The sequence below is a fragment of the Oncorhynchus masou genome, chromosome 13, assembly GCF_036934945.1.
Source record: "Oncorhynchus masou masou isolate Uvic2021 chromosome 13, UVic_Omas_1.1, whole genome shotgun sequence".
NCBI classification, from domain to species: Eukaryota; Metazoa; Chordata; class Actinopteri; order Salmoniformes; family Salmonidae; genus Oncorhynchus; species Oncorhynchus masou.
The window spans coordinates 97,239,526-97,261,969 of record NC_088224.1 but is presented as its reverse complement, the minus strand read 5'-3'; the positions used below and the strand labels follow the sequence as shown (position 1 = coordinate 97,261,969).

The 22,444-nt window shown below is 48.1% G+C and overlaps 1 protein-coding gene across 2 annotated transcripts in view; it reads left to right on the top strand.

Moving 5' to 3' along the window:
- Nucleotides 1–18,317, top strand: part of LOC135553260 (rho GTPase-activating protein 42) — a 240,268-nt gene extending 221,951 nt beyond the window's left edge. For both annotated transcript variants that reach the window (XM_064985435.1, XM_064985434.1), the window contains 4 exons: nt 7,220–7,418; nt 10,668–10,733; nt 14,784–14,863; nt 17,815–18,317. In XM_064985435.1, the coding sequence (XP_064841507.1) occupies nt 7,220–7,418; nt 10,668–10,733; nt 14,784–14,863; nt 17,815–17,903 (434 nt within the window). In that variant the 3' untranslated portion in view covers nt 17,904–18,317. The remainder of the gene's footprint in view (nt 1–7,219; nt 7,419–10,667; nt 10,734–14,783; nt 14,864–17,814) is intronic.
- Nucleotides 18,318–22,444: the final 4,127 nt, after the last annotated feature.

The following is a 22,444-nucleotide window of genomic DNA, read 5'->3' as shown; positions in this document are numbered from 1 at the left end:
AGAGGTGGGCAACGGTAAGGGACGACAGGCAGGGGTCAGTAAACCAGAGGTGGGCAACGGTAAGGGACGACAGGCAGGGGTCAGTAAACCAGAGGTGGGCAACGGTAAGGGACGGCAGGGGTCAGTAAACAGGCAGGGGTCAGTAGTAAACCAGAGGTGGGCAACGGTAAGGGACGACAGGCAGGGGTCAGTAAACCAGAGGTGGGCAACGGTAAGGGACGACAGGCAGGGGTCAGTAAACCAGAGGTGGGGCAACGGTAAGGGACGACAGGCAGGGGTCAGTAAACCAGAGGTGGGGGGTCAGTAACGGTAAGGGACGACAGGCAGGGGTCAGTAAACCAGAGGTGGGCAACGGTAAGGGACGACAGGCAGGGGTCAGTAAACCAGAGGTGGGCAACGGTAAGGGACGACAGGCAGGGGTCAGTAAACCAGAGGTGGGCAACGGTAAGGGACGACAGGCAGGGGTCAGTAAACCAGAGGTGGGCAACGGTAAGGGACGACAGGCAGGGGTCAGTAAACCAGAGGTGGGCAACGGTAAGGGACGACAGGCAGGGGTCAGTAAACCAGAGGTGGGCAACGGTAAGGGACGACATGCAGGGGTCAGTAAACCAGAGGTGGGCAACGGTAAGGGACGACAGGCAGGGTCAGTAAACCAGAGGTGGGCAACGGTAAGGGACGACAGGCAGGGGTCAGTAAACCAGAGGTGGGCAACGGTAAGGGACGACAGGCAGGGGTCAGTAAACCAGAGGTGGGCAACGGGGGACAACGGGGTCAGTAAACCAGGGTGGGCGACAGGCAGGGGTCAGTAAACCAGAGGTGGGCAACGGTAAGGGACGACAGGCAGGGGTCAGTAAACCAGAGGTGGGCAACGGTAAGGGACGACAGGCAGGGGTCAGTAAACCAGAGGTGGGCAACGGTAAGGGACGACAGGCAGGGGTCAGTAAACCAGAGGTGGGCAACTGTAAGGGACGACAGGCAGGGGTCAGTAAACCAGAGGTGGGCAACTGTAAGGGACGACAGGCAGGGGTCAGTAAACCAGAGGTGGGCAACGACAGGCAGGGGGCAGTACCAGGGTGGGCAAGGGGGACGACAGGCAGGGGTCAGTAAACCAGAGTTGGGCAACGGTAAGGGACGGCAGGCAGGGGTCAGTAAACCAGAGGTGGGCAACGGTAAGGGACGACAGGCAGGGGTCAGTAAACCAGAGGTGGGGCACCGGTAAGGGACGACAGGCAGGGGTCAGTAAACCAGAGGTGGGCAACGGTAAGGGACGACAGGCAGGGTCAGTAAACCAGAGGTGGGCAACGGTAAGGGATGACAGGCAGGGGTCAGTAAACCAGAGGTGGGCAACGGGCAGAGGTAGTAAACCAAAGGTGGGCAACGATGACAGGCAGGGGTCAGTAAACCAGAGGTTGGCAACGGTAAGGGACGACAGGCAGGGGTCAGTAAACCAGAGGTGGGTAACGGTAAGGGACGACAGGCAGGGGTCAGTAAACCAGAGGTGGGCAACGGTAAGGGACGACAGGCAGGGGTCAGTAAACCAGAGGTGGGCAACGGTAAGGGACGACAGGCAGGGGTCAGTAAACCAGAGGTGGGCAACGGTAAGGGACGACAGGCAGGGGTCAGTAAACCAGAGGTGGGCAACGGTAAGGGACGACAGGCAGGGGTCAGTAAACCAGAGGTGGGCAACGGTAAGGGACGACAGGCAGGGGTCAGTAAACCAGAGGTGGGCAACGGTAAGGGACGACAGGCAGGGGTCAGTACACCAGAGGTGGGGCTACGGTAAGGGACGACAGGCATGGGTCAGTAAACCAGAGGTGGGGCAACGGTAATGGACGACAGGCAGGGGTCAGTAAACCAAAGGTGGGCAACGGTAAGGGACGACAGGCAGGGGTCAGTAAACCAGAGGTGGGCAACGGTAAGGGACGACAGGCAGGGGTCAGTAAACCAGAGGTGGGCAACGGTAAGGGACGACAGGCAGGGGTGTATACCAGAGGTGGGCAACGGTAAGGGACGACAGGCAGGGGTCAGTAAACCAGAGGTGGGCAACGGTAAGGGACGACAGGCAGGGGTCAGTAAACCAGAGGTGGGCAACGGTAAGGGACGACATGCAGGGGTCAGTAAACCAGAGGTGGGCAATGGTAAGGGACGACAGGCAAGCGTCAGTAAACCAAAGGTGGGCAACGGTAAGGGACGACAGGCAGGGGTCAGTAAACCAGAGGTGGGGCAACGGTAAGGGACGACAGGCAGGGGTCAGTAAACCAGAGGTGGGCAACGGTAAGGGACGACAGGCAGGGGTCAGTAAACCAGAGGTGGGCAAAGTTAAGGGACGACAGGCAGGGGTCAGTAAACCAGAGGTGGGCAACCCTAAGGGACGACAGGCAGGGGTCAGTAAACCAGAGGTGGGCAACGGTAAGGGACGACAGGCAGGGGTCAGTAAACCAGAGGTGGGCAACGGTAAGGGACGACAGGCAGGGGTCAGTAAACCAGAGGTGGGCAACGGTAAGGGACGACAGGCAGGGGTCAGTAAACCAGAGGTGGGCAACGGTAAGGGACGACAGGCAGGGGTCAGTAAACCAGAGGTGGACAACGGTAAGGGACGACAGGCAGGGGTCAGTAAACCAGAGGTGGGCAACGGTAAGGGACGACAGGCAGGGGTCAGTACACCAGAGGTGGGGCTACGGTAAGGGACAACAGGCATGGGTCAGTAAACCAGAGGTGGGGCAACGGTAAGGGACGACAGGCAGGGGTCAGTAAACCAGAGGTGGGCAACGGTAAGGGACGACATGCAGGGGTCAGTAAACCAGAGGTGGGCAATGGTAAGGGACGACAGGCAAGGGTCAGTAAACCAAAGGTGGGCAACGGTAAGGGACGACAGGCAGGGGTCAGTAAACCAGAGGTGGGGCAACGGTAAGGGACGACAGGCAGGGGTCAGTAAACCAGAGGTGGGCAACGGTAAGGGACGACAGGCAGGGGTCAGTAAACCAGAGGTGGGCAACGGTAAGGGACGACAGGCAGGGGTCAGTAAACCAGAGGTGGGCAACCCTAAGGGACGACAGGCAGGGGTCAGTAAACCAGAGGTGGGCAACGGTAAGGGACGACAGGCAGGGGTCAGTAAACCAGAGGTGGGCAACGGTAAGGGACGACACACAGGGGTCAGTAAACCAGAGGTGGGCAACGGTAAGGGACGACAGGCAGGGGTCAGTAAACCAGAGGTGGGCAACGGTAAGGGACGACAGGCAGGGGTCAGTAAACCAGAGGTGGGCAACGGTAAGGGACGACAGGCAGGGGTCAGTAAACCAGAGGTGGACAACCGTAATTGACGACAGGCAGGGGTCAGTAAACCAGAGGTGGACAACGGTAAGGGACGACATGCAGGGGTCAGTAAACCAGAGGTGGGCAACGGTAAGGGACGACAGGCAGGGGTCAGTAAACCAGAGGTGGGCAACGGTAAGTGACGACAGGCAGGGGTCAGTAAACCAGAGGTGGGGTAACGGTAAGGGACGACAGGCAGGGGTCAGTAAACCAGAGGTGGGCAACGGTAAGGGACGACAGGCAGGGGTCAGTAAACCAGAGGTGGGGTAACGGTAAGGGACGACAGGCAGGGGTCAGTAAACCAGAGTTGGGCAACGGTAAGGGACGACAGGCAGGGCTCAGTAAACCAGAGGTGGGCAGCATTGGCAGCAGAGAACTGGAAGGAGAGGCGGCCAAAATGAAGAAATGGTTTTGGGGGTGACTAGAGAGATATACCTGCTGGAGCGTGTGCTACAGGTGGGAGATGCTATAGTGACCAGCGATCTGAGATAAGGGGGGACTTTACCTAGCAGGGTCTTGTAAATGACCTAGAGCCAGTTGGTTTGGCGACGAGTATGAAGCGAGGGCCAGCCAACGAGAGCAGGTCGCAGTGGTGGGTAGTATATGGGGCTTTGGTGACAAAACGGATGGCACTGTGATAGACTGCATCCAGGTTGTTGAGTAGGTTATTGGAAGCTATTTTGTAAATGACATCGCCGAAGTCGAGGATTGGTAGGATGGTCAGTTTTACAAGGGTATGTTTGGTAGCATGAGTGAAGGATGCTTTGTTGCGAAATAGGAAGCCAATTCTAGATTTAACTTTGGATTGGATATGTTTGATGTGAGTCTGGAAGGAGAGTTTACAGTCTAACCAGACACCTAGGTATTTGTAGTTGTCCACATATTCTAAGTCAGAGCCATCCAGAGTAGTGATGTTGGACAGGCGGGCAGGTGCAGGCAGCGATTGGTTGAAGAGCATGTATTTACTTTTATTTAAGAGCAATTGGAGGCCACCGGAAGGAGAGTTGTATGGCATTGAAGCTTGCCTGGAGAGTGGTTAACACAGTGTCCAAAGAAGGGCCAGAAGTATACAGAATGGTGTCGTCTGCGTAGAGGTGGATCAGAGACTCACCAGCAGCAAGAGTAACAACATACAGAGAATAGGGTTGGTCCAAGAATTGAGCCCTGTGGCACCTCCATAGAGACTGACAGAGGCCCGGACAACAGACCTTCCGATTTGACACACTGAACTCTATCAGAGAAGTAGTTGGTGAACCAGGCGAGGCAATCATTTGAGAAACCAAGGCTGTCGAGTCTCCCGATGAGGATGTGGTGATTGACAGAGTCGAAAGCCTTGGTCAGGTCAATGAATACGGCTGCACAGTATTGTTTCTTATCGATGGCGGTTAAGATATTGTTTAGGACCTTGAGCGTGGCTGAGGTGTACCCATGACCAGCTCTGAAACCAGATTGCATAGCGGAGAAGATATGGTGGGATTCCAAATGGTCTGTAATCTGTTTGTTGCCTTGGTTTTCGAAGACCTTAGAAAGGCAGGGTGTTAACACAGTGTCCAAACCGATGGCCCGGCTTGGGAGGAGATGGTGTTGCTCAGCTGGCCCGGGTCTGCTGGGTCAGTTAGTGCCGGATGGTACCTGACAGGGCCAGGGTAAGGCAGAGGTCGGCAATCCAGAGGGGGGCAAAGAAAAGTTTAAGATCTTTGATGCAGAATTTGTAACAGGAATGAATCAGTGCCACCTGGCGAGGTTAGCATAGGGCTAAATGTGCCAGGTTATGTCATGGGAACAGCTAACATGTAGCCTTTGATCATGTGCAACTATACGTCAACAACTTTAATCGTTCATGTTGAATCTTTTTTTGAATGTTCTCGAGTGTGGCCCCTCGGTGACTCTTTGAAGTAGGACATATCTCTGTGGAAGTTCTATACTCCTCCTTTGAGATACAGAGGTTTTGACTTATTTCACAGTTTTGTTTTCCATTATTCATTCAAGTGTTTTAATATTGTCAAATCTTTAAGCCTCACATGCTATTACCATGAGCAATAGTACTATTTGAAAAACGCCTTTATAGCATTCCATTCTCTTCACTTCCTTTGACTCATGAGGATTCATGCTTGCAGTCACTAAGATTATTTTTCTGTCCTGTTAAAAAAATATATGAAATTCCAAAGCAAAGGAAAACTATTAATCTCTTCACAACAGAGACAGAGGTCCTACGTTATTACTGTACTCCTCACAACAGAGACAGAGGTCCTACGTTATTACTGTACTCCTCACAACAGAGACAGAGGTCCTACGTTATTACTGTACTCCTCACAACAGAGACAGAGGTCCTACGTTATTACTGTACTCCTCACAACAGAGACAGAGGTCCTATGTTATTACTGTACTCCTCACAACAGAGACAGAGGTCCTACGTTATTACTGTACTCCTCACAACAGAGACAGAGGTCCTATGTTATTACTGTACTCCTCACAACAGAGACAGAGGTCCTATGTTATTACTGTACTCCTCACAACAGAGACAGAGGTCCTATGTTATTACTGTACTCCTCACAACAGAGACAGAGACAGAGGTCCTATGTTATTACTGTACTCCTCACAACAGAGACAGAGGTCCTATGTTATTACTGTACTCCTCACAACAGAGACAGAGACAGAGGTCCTACGTTATTACTGTACTCCTCACAACAGAGACAGAGGTCCTATGTTATTACTGTACTCCTCACAACAGAGACAGAGACAGAGGTCCTATGTTATTACTGTACTCCTCACAACAGAGACAGAGGTCCTATGTTATTACTGTACTCCTCACAACAGAGACAGAGGTCCTATGTTATTACTGTACTCCTCACAACAGAGACAGAGACAGAGGTCCTATGTTATTACTGTACTCCTCCACAGATAAAGATGACCGTCGTGTTCCCATTGAATACTCATCGTGATCAATATGATTAACCTTTCTTTGACAGTCTTGTGCTTGTTTGTGTCCCAAATTGCACCCTATTAGGGCAGTTAAAAACCTTGGGCCTATAGTAGTGTAGTAGACAGGACCTATAGTAGTGTAGTAGACAGGACCTATAGTAGTGTGGTAGACAGGACCTATAATAGTGTAGTAGACAGGGCCTATAATAGTGTAGTAGACAGGGCCTATAGTAGTGTAGTAGACAGGACCTATAGTAGTGTAGTAGACAGGACCTAAAGTAGTGTAGTAGACAGGGCCTATAGTAATGTAGTAGACAGGACCTATAGTAGTGTAGTAGACAGGCCCTATAGTAGTGTAGTAGACAGGACCTATAGTAGTGTAGTAGACAGGGCCTATAGTAATGTAGTAGACAGGACCTATAGTAGTGTAGTAGACAGGACCTATAGTAGTGTAGTAGACAGGACCTATAGTAGTGTAGTAGACAGTAGTAGACAGGACCTATTGTAGTGTAGTAGACAGGACCTATAAATAGTGTAGTAGACAGGACCTATAGTAGTGTAGTAGACAGGACCTATAGTAGTGTAGTAGACAGGACCTATAGTAGTGTAGTAGACAGGACCTATAGTAGTGTAGTAGAAAGGGCCTATAGTAGTGTAGTAGACAGGGCCTATAGTAGTGTAGTAGACAGGACCTATAGTAGTGTAGTAGACAGGACCTATAGTAGTGTAGTAGACAGGACCTATAATAGTGTAGTAGACAGGGCCTATAGTAGTGTAGTAGACAGGACCTATAATAGTGTAGTAGACAGGGCCTATAGTAGTGTAGTAGACAGGACCTATAATAGTGTAGTAGACAGGACCTATAATAGTGTAGTAGACAGGACCTATAGTAGTGTAGTATACAGGGCCTATAATAGTGTAGTGTTACACCATAGGGAATTGGGATCCATTTTGGACTCACTGAGGTGCTTATCTCTTCCCCAAGGCCGAAGGAGTCTGGCAGGTTCAGTCCAGAGTCTATCTGCCGTGACGCTGGAACAGAAAGACCAACAGAAGGATCGGAAGGAGAGTGTAGAGTCTACAGACCCCCCAGACCGCCCTCCTAAACTAGTCACCCGTCGGAGATTGGACAGACCGGACAAGATGGAGTCCTCCAGCAACGGATACCAGAGACCAGGATCAGTGTAATGGACATGACGCTACTACAATGCACACACACACACACACACACACACACACACACACACACACACACACACACACACACACACACACACACACACACACACACACACACACACACACACACAGAAAATAAACAGCCCTTAAAACACACAGTTTTTCTCTGCGAGACAGATCTTACTGTGAACCTTCCTCCTGCTGTGTGTGTGTGTGTGTGTGTGTGTGTGTGTGTGTGTGTGTGTGTGTGTGTGTGTGTGTGCGTGTGTGTGTGTGTGTGTGTGTGTGTGTGTGCGTGTGTGTGTGCCTGCGTGCGTGTGTGCCTGCGTGCGTGCTGTGAGATTTATGTGTTTTTCCTATCAGTTGGAGAGTCAGTCTGGTTTTATTCCGCTCTGCCTGCTGCTGGGTTGATGTGACCCAGCTCTCTCTCTCCATCCTTCTCTCTCCACTCTCCCCCTCTCTTTCTTCTGCCTCTTTCTCTCTCTCTCACGGGGAAGGACACAGGGAAGGAAACATGGGGAGGGACACAAGGAAGGAAACATGGGGAGGGACACAGGGAGGGGCACAAGGAGGGACACAGGGAGGGACACTGGAAGGACACAGGGGGGGACACAGGGAGGGGCACAAGGATGGACACAGGGAGGGGCACAAGGAGGGACACAGGGAGGGACACAGGGAGGGGCACAGGGAGGGGCACAGGGAGGGACTCGGGGAGGGACTCGGGGAGGGGCACAGGGAGGTACACAGGGAGGGGCACGGGGAGGGACATGGGAGGGACTCGGGGAGGGGCACAGGGAGGGACACAGGGAGGGACACGGGGAGGGACATGGGAGGGGCATGGGAGGGGCACAGGGAGGGGCACAGGGAGGGGCACAGGGAGGGGCACGGGGAGGGACATGGGAGGGGCACGGGGAGGGACATGGGAGGGGCACGGGGAGGGGCACAGGGAGGGACATGGGAGGGGCACGGGGAGGGACATGGGAGGGGCACGGGGAGGGGCACGGGGAGGGACATGGGAGGGGCACGGGGAGGGGCACGGGGAGGGACACGGGGAGGGATACTGGGAAGTGTTCAGCAGTCTGATGGGGAGACTCCTTATACGTTGAAACTGTGTCTGAGCCTGTTGACATCAAACCTCATGCTGCGGTACCGTCTGTCCCATGGTAAGGGAGAGACCAGCTCGTGGCTGAGGTGGTTGGCATCAAACCTCTTGCTCCGGTACCGTCTGTCCCATGGTAAGAGAGAGAACAGCTCGTGGCTGAGGTGGTTGGCATCAAACCTCTTGCTCCGGTACCGTCTGTCCCATGGTAAGGGAGAGAACAGCTCGTGGTTGAGGTGGTTGGCATCAAACCTCTTGCTCCGGTACCGTCTGTCCCATGGTAAGGGAGAGAACAGCTCGTGGTTGAGGTGGTTGGCATCAAACCTCTTGCTCCGGTACCGTCTGTCCCATGGTAAGGGAGAGAACAGCTCGTGGTTGAGGTGGTTGGCATCAAACCTCATGCTCCGGTACCGTCTGTCCCATGGTAAGGGAGAGGACAGCTCGTGGCTGAGGTGGTTGGCATCAAACCTCTTGCTCCGGTACCGTCTGTCCCATGGTAAGAGAGAGAACAGCTCCTGGCTGAGGTGGTTGGCATCAAACCTCTTGCTCCGGTACCGTCTGTCCCATGGTAAGGGAGAGGACAGCTCGTGGCTGAGGTGGTTGGCATCAAACCTCTTGCTCCGGTACCGTCTGTCCCATGGTAAGGGAGAGACCAGCTCGTGGCTGAGGTGGTTGGCATCAAACCTCTTGCTCCGGTACCGTCTGTCCCATGGTAAGGGAGAGAACAGCTCGTGGCTGAGGTGGTTGGCATCAAACCTCTTGCTCCGGTACCGTCTGTCCCATGGTAAGGGAGAGACCAGCTCCTGGCTGAGGTGGTTGGCATCAAACCTCATGCTCCGGTACCGTCTGTCCCATGGTAAGGGAGAGACCAGCTCGTGGCTGAGGTGGTTGGCATCAAACCTCTTGCTCCGGTACCGTCTGTCCCATGGTAAGGGAGAGGACAGCTCGTGGCTGAGGTGGTTGGCATCAAACCTCTTGCTCCGGTACCGTCTGTCCCATGGTAAGGGAGAGAACAGCTCCTGGCTGAGGTGGTTGGCATCAAACCTCTTGCTCCGGTACCGTCTGTCCCATGGTAAGGGAGAGACCAGCTCCTGGCTGAGGTGGTTGGCATCCCTGATGATGCTGTGGGCCTTCCTCAGGCACCTCCTCAGGGCCTCCTCTCCTGTATATACAGTTGTCCTGTAGGGTAAAGCCTCCTCTCCTGGAGGGTAAAGCCTCCTCTCCTGTATCTACAGTTGTCCTGTAGGGTAAAGCCTCCTCTCCTGTAGGGTAAAGCCTCCTCTCCTGTATCTACAGTTGTCCTGTAGGGTAAAGCCTCCTCTCCTGTAGGGTAAAGCCTCCTCTCCTGTATCTACAGTTGTCCTGTAGGGTAAAGCCTCCTCTCCTGTATCTACAGTTGTCCTGTAGGGTAAAGCCTCCTCTCCTGTGTCTACAGTTGTCCTGTAGGGTAAAGCCTCCTCTCCTGTATCTACAGTTGTCCTGTAGGGTAAAGCCTCCTCTCCTGTATCTACAGTTGTCCTGTAGGGTAAAGCCTCCTCTCCTGTATCTACAGTTGTCCTGTAGGGTAAAGTCTCCTCTCCTGTGTCTACAGTTGTCCTATAGGGTAAAGCCTCCTCTCCTGTATCTACAGTTGTCCTGTAGGGTAAAGCCTCCTCTCCTGTATCTACAGTTGTCCTGTAGGGTAAAGCCTCCTCTCCTGTAGGGTAAAGCCTCCTCTCCTGTGTCTACAGTTGTCCTGTAGGGTAAAGCCTCCTATCCTGTGTCGTCAGTGGGTCAAGAGCTGGTCCCTCACCTTGGAGGGGAAGGCAGAGGAGGGGGAAGGAAGGGGAAGGCTGGCCTCTTGCCTGCCTGGTAACGGAAGGGAAGGAAGCCTCCTCTATTGTGTGTCTTATTGTGTAGCTGAAGCCGTTTCACTGACTTCACACTTAATAATAAGACATGCTGTGACTTCACACTCAGAAATGAGGAACACTGGCCGCTCTGAATGAAAGTGCACTTACCCCTGTGTGCAGGGTCAAAATGACTCAAGACAACCTTTTGAACATAAAATCATTCACACCCTTGCATGTAATTAGCATGAGATTTCAGGCCATTGGTATATAGATTTGAGAGATAATAGGCAAATGGGACTGAATTGTTCCTGTCTGTATTTCAGGGTTGCTGCAAGAGCCATGCTGTTCGAAAACTGCCCTTCAGCGGCGCAGACCACACCTGTTGGAAGGTAGAATGTCAGAATGTCTTTTTTCCCAAATGTCTGACCTACTCTATATGCAGCCTGCTCTCTCCTCCATTTGGTGGTGTAACCTACCTTTAAAACATGTTAAACTTCTGATTCCTCATTCTTCAATCTGTTCATTGTGTTATTGCCTGTTATTTACCTGTTATTCACCTGTTATTCACCTGTTATTCACCTGTTATTCACCTGTTATTCACCTGTTATTTACCTGTTATTCACCTGTTATTTACCTGTTATTTACATGTTATTTACCTGTTAGTCACCTGTTATTTTCCTGTTATTTACATGTTATTTACCTGTTATTCACCTGTTATTTGCCTGTTAGTCACCTGTTATTTAAATGTTATTCACCTGTTATTCACCTGTTATTCACCTGTTATTTGCCTGTTAGTCACCTGTTATTTGCCTGTTAGTCACCTGTTATTTAAATGTTATTCACCTGTTATTCACCTGTTATTCACCTGTTATTCACCTGTTATTCACCTGTTAGTCACCTGTTATTCACCTGTTATTTACCTGTTATTCACCTGTTATTTACCTGTTATTTACATGTTATTTACCTGTTAGTCACCTGTTATTCACCTGTTATTTGCCTGTTAGTCACCTGTTATTTGCCTGTTAGTCACCTGTTATTTACATGTTATTCACCTGTTATTTTCCTGTTATTTACATGTTATTTACCTGTTATTCACCTGTTATTTGCCTGTTAGTCACCTGTTATTTAAATGTTATTCACCTGTTATTCACCTGTTATTCACCTGTTAGTCACCTGTTATTTACATGTTATTCACCTGTTATTTTCCTGTTATTTACATGTTATTTACCTGTTATTCACATGTTATTTACCTGTTATTTACCTGTTAGTCACCTGTTATTCACCTGTTATTCACCTGTTGGTCACCTGTTATTCACCTGTTATTTGCCTGTTAGTCACCTGTTATTTACATGTTATTCACCTGTTATTCACCTGTTATTCACCTGTTATTCACCTGTTATTTACATGTTATTCACCTGTTATTCACCTGTTAGTCACCTGTTAGTCACCTGTTATTTACATGTTATTCACCTGTTATTCACCTGTTATTCACCTGTTATTCACCTGTTAGTCACCTGTTATTCACCTGTTATTCACCTGTTATTCACCTGTTATTTACCTGTTATTCAAATGTTATTTACCTGTTAGTCACCTGTTATTCACCTGTTATTCGCCTGTTAGTCACCTGTTATTTACATGTTATTCACCTGTTATTCACCTGTTAGTCACCTGTTATTCACCTGTTATTCACCTGTTATTCACCTGTTATTTACCTGTTAGTCACCTATTTTTTACCTGTTATTCACCTGTTATTTACCTGTTATTCACCTGTTATTCACCTGTTATTTACCTGTTAGTCACCTGTTATTTACCTGTTAGTCACCTGTTAGTCACCTGTTATTTACCTGTTAGTCACCTGTTAGTCACCTGTTAGTCACCTGTTATTCACCTGTTATTTAACTGTTATTCACCTCTTATTCACCTGTTATTTACCTGTTATTCACCTGTTAGTCACCTGTTATTTACCCGTTAGTCACCTGTTAGTCACCTGTTATTCACCTGTTAGTCACCTGTTAGTCACCTGTTAGTCACCTGTTTGTCACCTGTTATTTACCTGTTAGTCACCTGTTATTTAACTGTTATTCACCTCTTATTCACCTGTTATTTACCTGTTATTCACCTGTTATTCACCTCTTATTCACCTGTTATTTACCTGTTATTCACCTGTTATTTACCTGTTATTTACCTGTTATTCACCTGTTATTTACCTGTTATTTACCTGTTATTTACCTGTTATTTACCTGTTAGTCACCTGTTTGTCACCTGTTTGTCACCTGTTATGTACCTGTTATTCACCTGTTATTTAACTGTTATTTACCTGTTATTCACCTGTTATTTACCTGTTATTTACCTGTTATTCACCTGTTATTTACCTGTTATTTACCTGTTATTTACCTGTTATTTACCTGTTATTTACCTGTTAGTCACCTGTTTGTCACCTGTTTGTCACCTGTTATGTACCTGTTATTCACCTGTTATTTAACTTTTATTCACCTCTTATTCACCTGTTATTTACCTGTTATTCACCTGTTATTCACCTGTTATTTACCTGTTATTTACCTGTTATTTACCTGTTATTTACCTGTTATTTACCTGTTATTCACCTGTTATTTACCTGTTATTTACCTGTTAGTCACCTGTTATTCACCTGTTATTCACCTGTTAGTCACCTGTTATTTACCTGTTAGTCACCTGTTATTCACCTGTTATTCACCTGTTATTCACCTGTTAGTCACCTGTTATTCACCTGTTATTCACCTGTTAGTCACCTGTTATTTACCTGTTAGTCACCTGTTATTCACCTGTTAGTCACCTGTTATTTACCTGTTATTCACCTGTTATTCACCTGTTATTCACCTGTTATTCACCTGTTAGTCACCTGTTATTTACCTGTTAGTCACCTGTTATTCACCTGTTATTCACCTGTTATTTACCTGTTAGTCACCTGTTATTCACCTGTTATTCACCTCTTATTCACCTGTTAGTCACCTGTTATTTACCTGTTATTCACCTGTTGGTCACCTGTTGGTCACCTGTTAGTCGACTGTTAGTCACCTGTTGGTCACCTGTCTTTATTCATCTTTATAGAGATGTATGTGTCTGTCTTTATCTCTCTTTATAGAGATGTATCTGTCTGTCTTTATCCCTCTGTCCATCTTTATAGAGATGTATCTGGCTGTCTTTATCTCTCTGTCCATCTTTATAGAGATGTATCTGTCTGTCTTTATCTCTCTTTATAGATATGTATCTGTATGTCTTTATCTCTCTGTCCATCTCTATGGAGATGTATCTGTCTGTCTTTATCTCTCTTTATAGAGATGTATCTGTCTGTCTTTATCCCTCTGTCCATCTTTATAGAGATGTATCTGTCTGTCTTTATCTCTCTGTCCATCTTTATAGAGATGTATCTGTCTGTCTTTATCTCTCTGTCCATCTTTATAGAGATTTATCTGTCTGTCTTTATCCATCTTTATAGAGATGTATCTGTCTGTCTTTATCCCTCTGTCCATCTTTATAGAGATGTATCTGTCTGTCTTTATCTCTCTGTCCATCTTTATAGAGATGTATCTGTCTGTCTTTATCCATCTTTATAGAGATGTATCTGTCTGTCTTTATCTCTCTGTCCATCTTTATAGCGATGTATCTGTCTGTCTTTATCCCTCTTTATAGAGATATATCTGTGTGTCTTTATCCATCTTTATAGAAATGTATTTGTCTGTCTTTATCCCTCTTTATAGAGATGTATCTGTCTGTCTTTATCTCTCTGTCCATCTTTATAGAGATTTATCTGTCTGTCTTTATCTCTCTGTCCATCTTTATAGAGATTTATCTGTCTGTCTTTATCCATCTTTATAGAGATGTATCTGTCTGTCTTTATCCCTCTGTCCCTCTTTTTAGAGATGTATCTGTCTTTCTTTATCCCTCTGTCCATCTTTATAGAGATGTATCTGTCTGTCTTTATCCCTCTTTATAGAGATGTATCTGTCTGTCTTCATCCCTCTGTCCGTCTTTATAGAGATGCATCTGTCTGTCATTTTCCCTCTTTATAGAGATGTATCTGTCTGTCTTTATTCATCTTTATAGAGATGTATCTGTCTGTCTTTATCCCTCTTTATAGAGATGTATCTGTCTGTCTTTATTCATCTTTATAGAGATATATCTGTCTGTCTTTATCCCTCTTTATAGAGATGTATCTGTCTGTCTTTATTCATCATTATAGAGATGTATGTGTCTGTCTTTATCCCTCTGTCCCTCTTTATAGAGATGTATCTGTCTGTCTTTATCCCTCTGTCCATCTTTATAGAGATGCATCTGTCTGTCTTTATCCCTCTTTATAGAGATGTATCTGTCTGTCTCTCTGTCCATCCATATCCATAGAGGCACCAATGCCATAGACGTACAGTATGTCTGTTGACTTTGTAATGTCTCCTGTGTTCCAGAGACGCCAAGGCCATGTACTCCTGTGAGGCAGAACACAGCCATGAGCTCAGCTTCCCACAGGGGGCTCTCTTCTCAAACGGTGAGACACGCACACACACACACACACACACACACACACACAGACAGACAGCTAATGCGGTGTATCTGCTGTTAAACTGAATGGGTCCATCTGCTCCTGTATACAGCAGATATTCCTCAGCTATGTATTTTGCCCAGGTCTGGTCTATAGAAGGAACCATCTGTAGGTTGTCCTGCATACAGACAGGGGCCACCCCAACTTGGTAGGCCTCAGTAATGACTTGGCACTTTCCCAGTGTTGTGTGTACAGAGAGTGGAAGCATAGCGACCTTGCTTTTAGCTTGACACTATCATCTCTCTAAACACCCAGATAGCCAACCTAGCCTCAGAGAGATGTTATTACCTATCCTCTCTCTAAACACCCAGATAGCCTAGCCTCAGAGGGATGTTATTACCTATCCTCTCTCTAAACACCCAGATAGCCTAGCCTCAGAGGGATGTTATTACCTATCCTCTCTCTAAACACCCAGATAGCCTAGCCTCAGAGGGATGTTATTACCTATCCTCTCTCTAAACACCCAGATAGCCTAGCCTCAGGGGGATGTTATTACCTATCCTCTCTCTAAACACCCAGATAGCCTAGCCTCAGGGGGATGTTATTACCTATCCTCTCTCTAAACACCCAGATAGCCTAGCCTCAGGGGGATGTTACTACCTATCCTCTCTCTATAGCCTAGCCTCAGGGGGATGTTACTACCTATCCTCTCTCTAAACACCCAGATAGCCTAGCCTCAGAGGGATGTTATTACCTATCCTCTCTCTAAACACCCAGATAGCCTAGCCTCAGGGGGATGTTATTACCTATCCTCTCTCTAAACACCCAGATAGCCTAGCCTCAGAGGGATGTTATTACCTATCCTCTCTCTAAACACCCAGATAGCCTAGCCTCAGGGGGATGTTATTACCTATCCTCTCTCTAAACACCCAGATAGCCTAGCCTCAGAGGGATGTTATTACCTATCCTCTCTCTAAACACCCAGATAGCCTAGCCTCAGGGGGATGTTATTACCTATCCTCTCTCTAAACACCCAGATAGCCAGCTTCAGGGGGATGTTATTTTGCCTCTTGCCATGTGTTTGGCTCAGTCCCAGGGCAGCATCCTTACAGCAGGTCACAGTAACCTCGTAGTGAAGGAAAGCTGTGGAGCAGCTTAGCTGGATCTCATCCGTTCAGCTGACAGAGCCAGCATACACTAGCAGTCGCCAGCAGAGATAAGGGTAACATTCACATCCTCTGCAGCAGTTATTTTACTGTGTAAGAGGATCCGTTCCTATTCCCTATAGAGTATTATGGGGAGGAGGGGGGGGGGCTGAGGGAAGAGAGGGGGAGGGAAGAGAGGGGGAGGCTGAGGGAAGAGAGGGGGAGGGAAGAGAGGGGGAGGGAAGAGAGGGGGAGGGAAGAGAGGGGGAGGCTGAGGGAAGAGAGGGGGAGGGAAGAGAGGGGGAGGCTGAGGGAAGAGAGGGGGAGGGAAGAGAGGGGGAGGCTGAGGGAAGAGAGGGGGAGGGAAGAGAGGGGAGGCTGAGGGAAGGGAGGGGGAGGGAAGAGAGGGGAGGCTGAGGGAAGAGAGGGGGAGGCTGAGGGAAGAGAGGGGGGGAAGAGAGGGGGAGGGAAGAGAGGGGGAGGCTGAGGGAAGGGAGGGAAGAGAGGGGGAGGCGGAGGGAAGGGAGGGGGAGGGAAGAGAGGGGGAGGGAAGAGAGGGGGAGGCTGAGGGAAGAGAGGGGGAGGGAAGAGAGGGGGAGGGGAAGAGAGGGGGAGGCTGAGGGAAGGGAGGGGGAGGGAAGAGAGGGGGAGGCTGAGGGAAGGGAGGGGGAGGGAAGAGAGGGGGAGGCTGAGGGAAGGGAGGGGGAGGGAAGAGAGGGGGAGGCTGAGGGAAGAGGGGAGAGAGGCTGAGGGGGGAGAGGGGGGAAGAGAGGAGAGAGGCTGAGGGAAGAGAGGAGAGAGGCTGAGGGAAGAGGGGGAGGGAAGGAGGAGAGAGGCTTAGGGAAGAGGGGGAGGGAAGGAGGAGAGAGGCGGAGGGAAGAGGGGGGGGGGAAGGAGGAGAGAGGCGGAGGGAAGAGGGGAGGAGAGGGGTGAACTTGAGGGGAGATGGGGGAGACAGTATGGTCACACAGGCTCGAGGTCAGGGCAGACAGTATGGTCACACAGGCTCGAGGTCAGTTATCTGACATTAATGCTAATTATTCTAGCCTAGTGTGGTTTTATCTGTCGTTAATGCTAATTATTCTAGCCTAGTGTGTTTTATCTGTCATTAATGCTAATTATTCTAGCCTAGTGTGGTTTTATCTGTCATTAATGCTAATTATTCTAGCCTAGTGTGGTTTTATCTGTCGTTAATGCTAATTATTCTAGCCTAGTGTGGTTTTATCTGTCATTAATGTTAATTATTCTAGCCTAGTGGGGTTTTATCTGTCATTAATGCTAATTATTCTAGCCTAGTGGGGTTTTATCTGTCATTAATGCTAATTATTCTAGCCTAGTGGGGTTTTATCTGTCATTAATGCTAATTATTCTAGCCTAGTGGGGTTTTATCTGTCATTAATGCTAATTATTCTAGCCTAGTGGGGTTTTATCTGTCATTAATGCTAATTATTCTAGCCTAGTGGGGTTTTATCTGTCGTTAATGCTAATTATTCTAGCCTAGTGTGTTTTATCTGTCATTAATGCTAATTATTCTAGCCTAGTGTGGTTTTATCTGTCATTAATGCTAATTATTCTAGCCTAGTGTGGTTTTATCTGTCGTCAATGCTAATTATTCTAGCCTAGTGGGGTTTTATCTGTCATTAATGCTAATTATTCTAGCCTAGTGGGGTTTTATCTGTCATCAATGCTAATTATTCTAGCCTAGTGGGGTTTGCGCTCCATGTTTCATTGAACCTGGCTGGATCCAAGCAACGTTCCTCTCTCTCCTCTCTTTGACTGACAGATGCTCTCTCCTTGTCTCTCCATCCTCAGTGTATCCATCTATTGAACCTGGCTGGATCCAAGCAACGTTCCAGGGAAAGACTGGCCTGATCCCTGAGAACTATGTGGTTTATCTCTAACAACAAACTGACTGCTCCAAGACCTAAACATCCCAAACAAACCTTGATCATGTCATGGTATCCATGGTAACAATAATCTGTAACGTGATTGATGTGATTGTTGTGAAGGCCAAGTTTCCCCATTGATCAGAAATGTAGATATGGGAAAGTTGAGTATTGTTCATATGCAGTAGAAGGAGCAGATGTGTGTTTTTAATCACCTGAATGATATACCTACCTACCTACCTACCTACCTACCTTTCTACCTACCTTTCTACCTACCTACCTACCTTTCTACCTACCTACCTACCTTTCTACCTATCTACCTACCTTTCTACCTACCTTTCTACCTACCTACCTACCTTTCTACCTACCTACCTTTCTACCTACCTACCTACCTTTCTACCTACCTACCTACCTTTCTACCTACCTACCTACCTTCTACCCATCTGCCCACCTTTCTACCCACCTGCCTTTCTGCCCACCTGCCCACCTGCCCACCTTTCTACCCACCTACCTGCCTTCTACCCACCTGCCCACCCACCTGCCTGCCCACCTGCCTGCCTGCCCACCTTCTACCCACCTTCTACCCACCCACCCACCTTTCTGCCCACCCACCTTTCTACCCACCCACCCACCTTTCTGCCTGTATACCCACCTTTCTGCCCACCCACCCACCTTTCTGCCCACCCACCCACCCACCTTCTACCCACCCATCTGCCCACCTGCCCACCCACCTGCCCACCTTCACCTTTCTGCCCACCTGCCCACCTGCCCACCTGCCTTCACCCACCCACCACCTGCCCACCTGCCCACCTGCCTGCCTGCCTGCCTTCACCCACCCACCCACCCACCTTCTGCCCACCCACCTGCCCACCTTTCTGCCCACCCACCCACCTTTCTACCCACCCACCCACCTTTCTGCCCACCCACCTTTCTACCCACCTTCTGCCCACCTGCCTTCACCCACCTGCCCACCTTTCTCCCACCCACCCACCCACCCACCTTCTGCCCACCTGCCCACCCACCTTTCTGCCCACCCACCTAACTGCCCACCCACCTTCTGCCCACCTTCTGCCCACCTGCCCACCTGCCTGCCTTCTACCCACCTTTCTGCCCACCTGCCCACCCACCATCTCTGCCCACCTACCTTCTACCCACCCACCTTCTGCCCATATACCCACCTTTCACCCACCTGCCTGCCTTCTCACCCACCTGCCTTCTACCCACCTGCCTTCTACCCACCTGCCTGCCTGCCTGCCTGCCTTTCTGCCTGCCTGCCTGCCTGCCTGCCTGCCTGCCTGCCTGCCTTTCTACCCACCTGCCTGCCTTTCTACCTGCCTGCCTGCCTTTCTACCTGCCTGCCTGCCTTTCTACCCACCTACCTGCCTGCCTACCTTCTACCCACCTGCCTACCTACCTTCTACCCACCTGCCTTTCTACCTGCCTGCCTGCCTGCCTGCCTACCTTTCTCCCTACCTACCTACCTACCTACCTACCTTTCTACCTACTTACCTACCTTTCTACCTACCTACCTACCATTCTACCTACCTACCTAACTACCTACCTACCTACCTACCTTTCTACCTACCTACCTACCTACCTACCTACCTTTCTACCTACCTACCTACCTACCTTTCTACCTACCTACCTTTCTACCTACCTACCTACCTACCTACCTACCTACCTACCTACCTACCGTATCTACACCCTTATCAAGATGAATACTTCTGGTCATGTCAGGCTGCTGGTCCTTTTGTTATAGGTTAGTGTTGAAATACTGTATGTTCCAGGTGGGATATGCAGTAAAAACATGCACGATTGATAATATACACTGAAGAAGAAATATAAACTCAACATGTAGAGTGTTATAGTCCCGTGGTTCAGGAGCTGAAATAAAAAACATCCCTGAAATGTTGCATACGCAGAGAAAGCTCTTTCTCTCACATTCTGTGCACAAATGTGTTTATATCCCTGAGCATTTCTCCTTTGCCATGATCATTCATCCACCTGACAGGTGTGGCATATCAAGAAGCTGATTAAATGGCATATTACACAGGTGCACCTTGTGCTGGGGGACATTAAAAGGCCACTCTAAATTGTGCAGTTTTGTCACACCACAGATGCCACAGATGTCAAAATGTTTGAGGGAGCATGCAAATGGCATGCTGACTTCAGGAATGTCCACCAGAGCGGTTGCCAGAGAATTGAATGTTGGCGTTTTCTGATGTCAGCGTGAACAGAGCGCCCCATGGTGGCAGTGGGGTTATGGTATGGGGCAGGCATAAGCTATGTACAACAAACACAATTGCATTTTATCGGTGGCAATTTTAATGCACAGAAATCCAGAGACGAGTACCTGAGGCCCATTTTGTTTAAGGTATCTGTAACCAACAGATGCATATCTGTATTCCCAGTCATGTGAAATACATAGATTAGGGCCTAATGGATTTATTTAAATTAATTGATTTCCTCATATGAACTGCATGTTGCGTTTATATTTTTGTTCAGTATAATATGACAAAACGTCCAGGATTCAATTGCGATTTTGTCGGCTATGCACCATATAGAAGTAAAATATCTGAATGAGCTGACAGGTTTACTGTGTATGCCATCTCAGTGGAAGAACATTGCCTTTAAAAGGTGCATAGCGTGGACTAAATCCTACTAATAAATACCCACAGGTGTAAAGATATACAGGTATGTTACCCATAGACCTGCTGGTTGTCTGTCTGTAGTGTTATGGTACTTGTTTAGTTCCAGTACGTCTCTCGTTTAGATGACAGGTAAGATTCCCTTCTTAGATCAAACCAACACATCTTTCTGAATCTCTAAACAAAATTTAGATCTCCTACATTTCAATGTTTATGGCAATAAACAGTTATTTAATGTGAAATAGTCAGTGCGCCAGCTGTGGTTATTGTTCCAACATAGAACAGCATGTACATGGAATCATGTCATTTTATCAGGCCGCTCTTACCCAGAACGCCTTGCTTCAAGGGCACATCGACAGGTGGTTTTACCCAGTTGGGGATTCGATCCAACTGACTACTTTTGTCCAGGACTCATTGGGGATTTATTTTCTACTAGTAAATCACCCAAGTGCACGTTTGTTTAGATATATATTGTACCTGCATGTCACACATCCAGGAGCTCTTCCTCTATTTGGTTATTAACGTATTTACCCTTTTCACTGTGTATTGAAAGAAATGATCACTGAAATGCCAGGATTCGATCCGATCCTTCTTTGTCAGCTATGCACATTTTAAAGCCAACGTTCCTGTGTTCCTAGAGACATTACCTTTAAATGGCGCATGATCCATATCGTCGAGCGGATCGAATCCCGGCCGTGTTTTATGTATCGTCTAAATGATGAATTAGAATACTGAATGTTTGTCTAATGTCCGATATATTCCTCTCTAGTCTAGTACGCTGGTGTACTAGCAACGTCAACGGGGAATTATATCAACTCAGACTAAACATGAAGAATATGAGGTTACGTCCCAAATTGCACCCTTTAGCCTATATAGTGCACTACTTTAGACCAGAGCCCTATTCCCAATATAGTGCACTACTTTAGATCAGAGCCCTATTCCCTATATAGTGCACTACTTTAGACCAGAGCCCTATTCCCAATATAGTGCACTACTTTAGATCAGAGCCCTATTCCCTATATAGTGCACTACTTTAGACCAGAGCCCTATTCCCTATATAGTGCACTACTTTAGACCAGAGCCCTATTCCCAATATAGTGCACTACTTTAGATCAGAGCCCTATTCCCTATATAGTGCACTACTTTAGACAGGAGCCCTATGGACCCTATGCCCTATATAGTGCACTACTTTAGACATGAGCCCTATGGACCCTATGCCCTATATAGTGCACTACTTTAGACAGGAGCCCTATGGACCCTATGCCCTATATAGTGCACTACTTTAGACATGAGCCCTATGGACCCTATGCCCTATATAGTGCACTACTTTAGACAGGAGCCCTATGGACCCTATGCCCTATATAGTGCACTACTTTAGACAGGAGCCCTAAGGACCCTATGCCCTATATAGTGCACTATTTTAGATAGGAGCCCTATGGATCCCGGTGAAGAGAGGTGCACTACTTTAGACAGGAGCCCTAAGGACCCCGGTGAAGAGAGGTGCACTACTTTAGACAGGAGCCCTAAGGACCCTATGCCCTATATAGTGCACTATTTTAGATAGGAGCCCTATGGATCCCGGTGAAGAGAGGTGCACTACTTTAGACAGGAGCCCTAAGGACCCCGGTGAAGAGAGGTGCACTATGAAGGGAAGAGGGTGCCATTTGGGACGTATCCTCCGATTCTATTTTTTATTAAAGATGGTGTTTGATATTTAATTTTGTACTGTCACAAAAAACTAAAGACTAAAGTAATAAATTTGTAACTTGTGTACAACAGAATGTCTTATTATTTCTCTTCAGTCTAACTGCACTGCGATATAAATATAGGAATCATGAAAATAAAAGATTTTCAATTGGGACGTTGTTGACCTAATATCTACTAAAGTAAAACTGTTTTTGAAGAAGT